General features: G+C 49.5%; 1 protein-coding gene across 1 annotated transcript in view; it reads right to left on the bottom strand.

Moving 5' to 3' along the window:
- Positions 1-3,110, bottom strand: part of LOC116185188 (tyrosine-protein phosphatase Lar-like) — a 13,046-nt gene that overhangs the window by 4,982 nt on the left and 4,954 nt on the right. The window contains exons 2-3 of the mRNA XM_031509017.1: positions 3,098-3,107; positions 2,233-2,391 (exon numbers count right to left, since the gene is read on the bottom strand). Of these exons, the coding sequence (XP_031364877.1) occupies positions 2,233-2,391; positions 3,098-3,107 (169 nt within the window). The remainder of the gene's footprint in view (positions 1-2,232; positions 2,392-3,097; positions 3,108-3,110) is intronic.

The raw sequence follows: 3,110 nt of genomic DNA, 5'->3' as shown, positions 1-3,110 counted from the left end.
CCTATCCGCCGGCTCCGCTAACTCCGGCTGCTGGATAGTTGAGCAGCGCGCGAGCCAACGGGAACCGAAGATGCCACTTAGCCCTCGTGCAAATTTAATTTCCACCTGCCGCGGGACTCGAAATTAGGCTAATGCCACGACGGGGACCGTACACCCCTTTATGGAGACCATCGTCATCCGCCGAAACGACGATGCGCCTCCCCTTCCCTCCCTCTCCCTAACTTTCGATCGAAAATTTATTCGAAACGCTCGAACCAACTCGCAACGTCGCGTTATTCCCGCCTAGACGAAACGTTTTTCGTCCGAATGGAGAGATAAACGAGATTCCCGATAACGCTTCTCCTCCGGTTCGGACAGTTGGAAACTATGGATTAATCCCCCCGTAATTGGAATAATAGCGCGAGCGAAGCCTGGGCGGTCGAATAATTGGCCGATCTCTCGAATCGCTCCGATAACCGCTACAACTTTCCTCCCCCTTTCTTCTCTCGTCCGCCAATTTTTCTCTCTCTCGTAAGGTGGCGGGCGAATCCGAGGAAATTAATATTCCAACGGATCGCGACAGTCTCTCTCTCTCCTCCTCCGAGACTCTTTATCTATTATTCGAACCGATTTTATCGGCTTGTTTCGCGTAATTTTCGCGCCCACCTTCTCGATCCGATAATTTTCGAGCTGGTATCGCGTTGAAAAAAAAATCGGTGGAATAATTGGGTATCGTAGACAAAGGAGGGCAAGGTAATTACACCGGGGCTGGACAAAGTGTGGACTCCGGGCAGAACGATTATCGATTGCTTCGCTAGCTTCCCGTGTAATTTTAACCGCATTTACCGATGTTACGTTGTTGCGTTATTGCTATATTACTGCTTCGAGTAATCGCATTAGCCGAATGCGGCTTTAATACGAGTTCGCGGGCATTTATCGCGGCGATGCGTTCGATAACGAACCGCGTATGGCCAACATTCTGTCGGATGCCTAAATATTCGAGCGAGCTCATTACACGGCTGAGACTCCATTTCCCCAACCCGGAACAACCTCCCGTATTTTTCCACCTTATCCCCCGTTTATCCGATCTCCCGTCCACGAAAATTCCCAACTTTTCCACCTTCCGCTCCGAGTACCAATAGGCGTAGCGATGTAATAAAACTGGAGTCACTGGAAGAGAGAGAAAGAAAGAGTATCCCTACACGCGTCGATCGACGATCGATTCTTTCAGAAAAGGAGAAAAGGAGAAAAGGCTTAGGTCCGTATGATTGGCGTAAATCGTGAGATAATTCGCGCGATCGAAGAAAAAGAAATATTGCGAAAGATCGATCGAAAAATGAATATTTTATAATTTACGAACAAGAAGAAGAAGAAGAGGAGGAGAAATCGAGTCGGTTTCTCGAGAAAAAGGACTTTTTTTTCTCTCTTTTGCGAGGGATGACGCAAAGGACGAGACAGGGAACGGAGAATGGAAGGGGTAGAGAAAGAGAGAGAGAGAGAGAACGACTTCTCGCAAAGGAGGGTTCTTTTCCCTTCTTCTTTTACTCTTTTTCGCGAGAAGAATACGAGAAACTGCGAGTAAAAATATCCGCGAGGCGAAGTTGGAATCGAATTAAAAAGCTGGCCAAGCCAATTAAGGCGTTTCGCGAAAGTTTAAGAGATTCTTCCCGGAAAAGGGTAAGCTTTCCAGGTGCGCGGCCGTTTTTTTTTCTATTACGTCGCCTTCCGCCTGGTCGCCGAACTGGGCGCCATTAAGCTGTTCGCTCTTCCGTATAAATAGAAAGAGAAGGTAGATCGCGCTGGTGGACCCAATTGCGAAGGAAGAAAGACTCGGTTTAATTTCCACGGAATTTGGCTCGTTACACAGCCTTCTCTCGCAATTTCGATCATCTTTTTCCTTTCCTTCCCCCTTTCGCGATCCGTCTTTTCCTCCCTTCTTCCCACCTGCCACGAATTTCCTCCCCCTCTGCAAACTTCTACCGCGTCGTTGAAACCTTTGGCCGATCGTGCGTGCCGCGCCAGCGCCACCTGTTCCCACCACTCTTTCGTTAAATATTAAATTTCCACCATCGTCTCCTCCCCGATAATGTCGATAGCGACGTACAGAACTTTGGGAAGAAGGAGTCTCTCACCATCTCGAATCTCTCCGCTCCTCCTCGAAATCGCCGATTTCGGGACAAATTTCTCCCAAGTTTCGTCCGCTAAGAGTTGGATCAAGGTAGAGAAAACAAAGAGGGAAAAAAGGCGACGTACCTTCGTAGACTCTGAGCTGCGCCTCCGCTGACACGGCGTCGCCGACTCCATTCTCGGCTAGGCACTCGTACATCGTGTTGTCTCGGACAGGCCTCACAGGTTCGATCCGCAGTAAAGCTCCGTTTTCGTAGTTGTGTACCAGATATCGCGACTGAGATTCTAGAAACGGAGGAAAAATGTAAGAAAAGACAGAGAGAAAAAATTAAACGCAAAGGACAAAAAGAATGGATCGACGAAAGGTGGCGGACGATCGTTGGTGTTTCGAAAGTTTAACGACTTTCGAAGCTCGATCGTCGAGGATAAAAGCGACGTTCCGTCATTCCGATTTTTCAGCGTTGCAACACGGTGGTTACTCGGAGTGCTGCGCTTCTTTCTTCTCCACTCAGCCTCTCGCTAATCGTCGAACACGAGGGATCAAACGCGATACGATACGACGCGGAGTCGCGTCGAGATATCGAGAGCCGTGAACCGGACAGTCGACCGGTCGGATGGATGCTTTCCGCTCGAGAGAACGACCGGCATTCCCCGCCTATCCAAGATTTGGCNCTCGGCCGGTGTTCGCCGAGCGTGGATAGATCGCAGGGTATGGTATAACGAGGCGCGTCGGCTGGCGACAGCCGGTGCCCGCTTCCGGGCCGAGCGAGCGTGAAATTTAGTCGAGAAGAAAAGACATTTGAACGCGATTCGAAGCGACGTAAATGGAAACGCAAAGTAGTCGCGGAAGTGAGATCGGAACCGAAGATTTGTGAAACGAGGAGGAGAAAGGAAAAAAGGAGTGGGAGGTGATGGAAAAATCGTCGACACGATTTTTCTATCCCCGTCGAGTGTTTGCGAGGGGGTGAAAAGTTTACGAAAAAAAACTTACGGGAAACTCTCTT

Source organism: Apis dorsata, unplaced genomic scaffold, assembly GCF_000469605.1.
Source record: "Apis dorsata unplaced genomic scaffold, Apis dorsata 1.3 scaffold_118, whole genome shotgun sequence".
Classification (NCBI taxonomy): domain Eukaryota; kingdom Metazoa; phylum Arthropoda; class Insecta; order Hymenoptera; family Apidae; genus Apis; species Apis dorsata.
The sequence above is the reverse complement of the archived record's forward strand: the minus strand, read 5'-3'. Positions and strand labels throughout refer to the sequence as shown.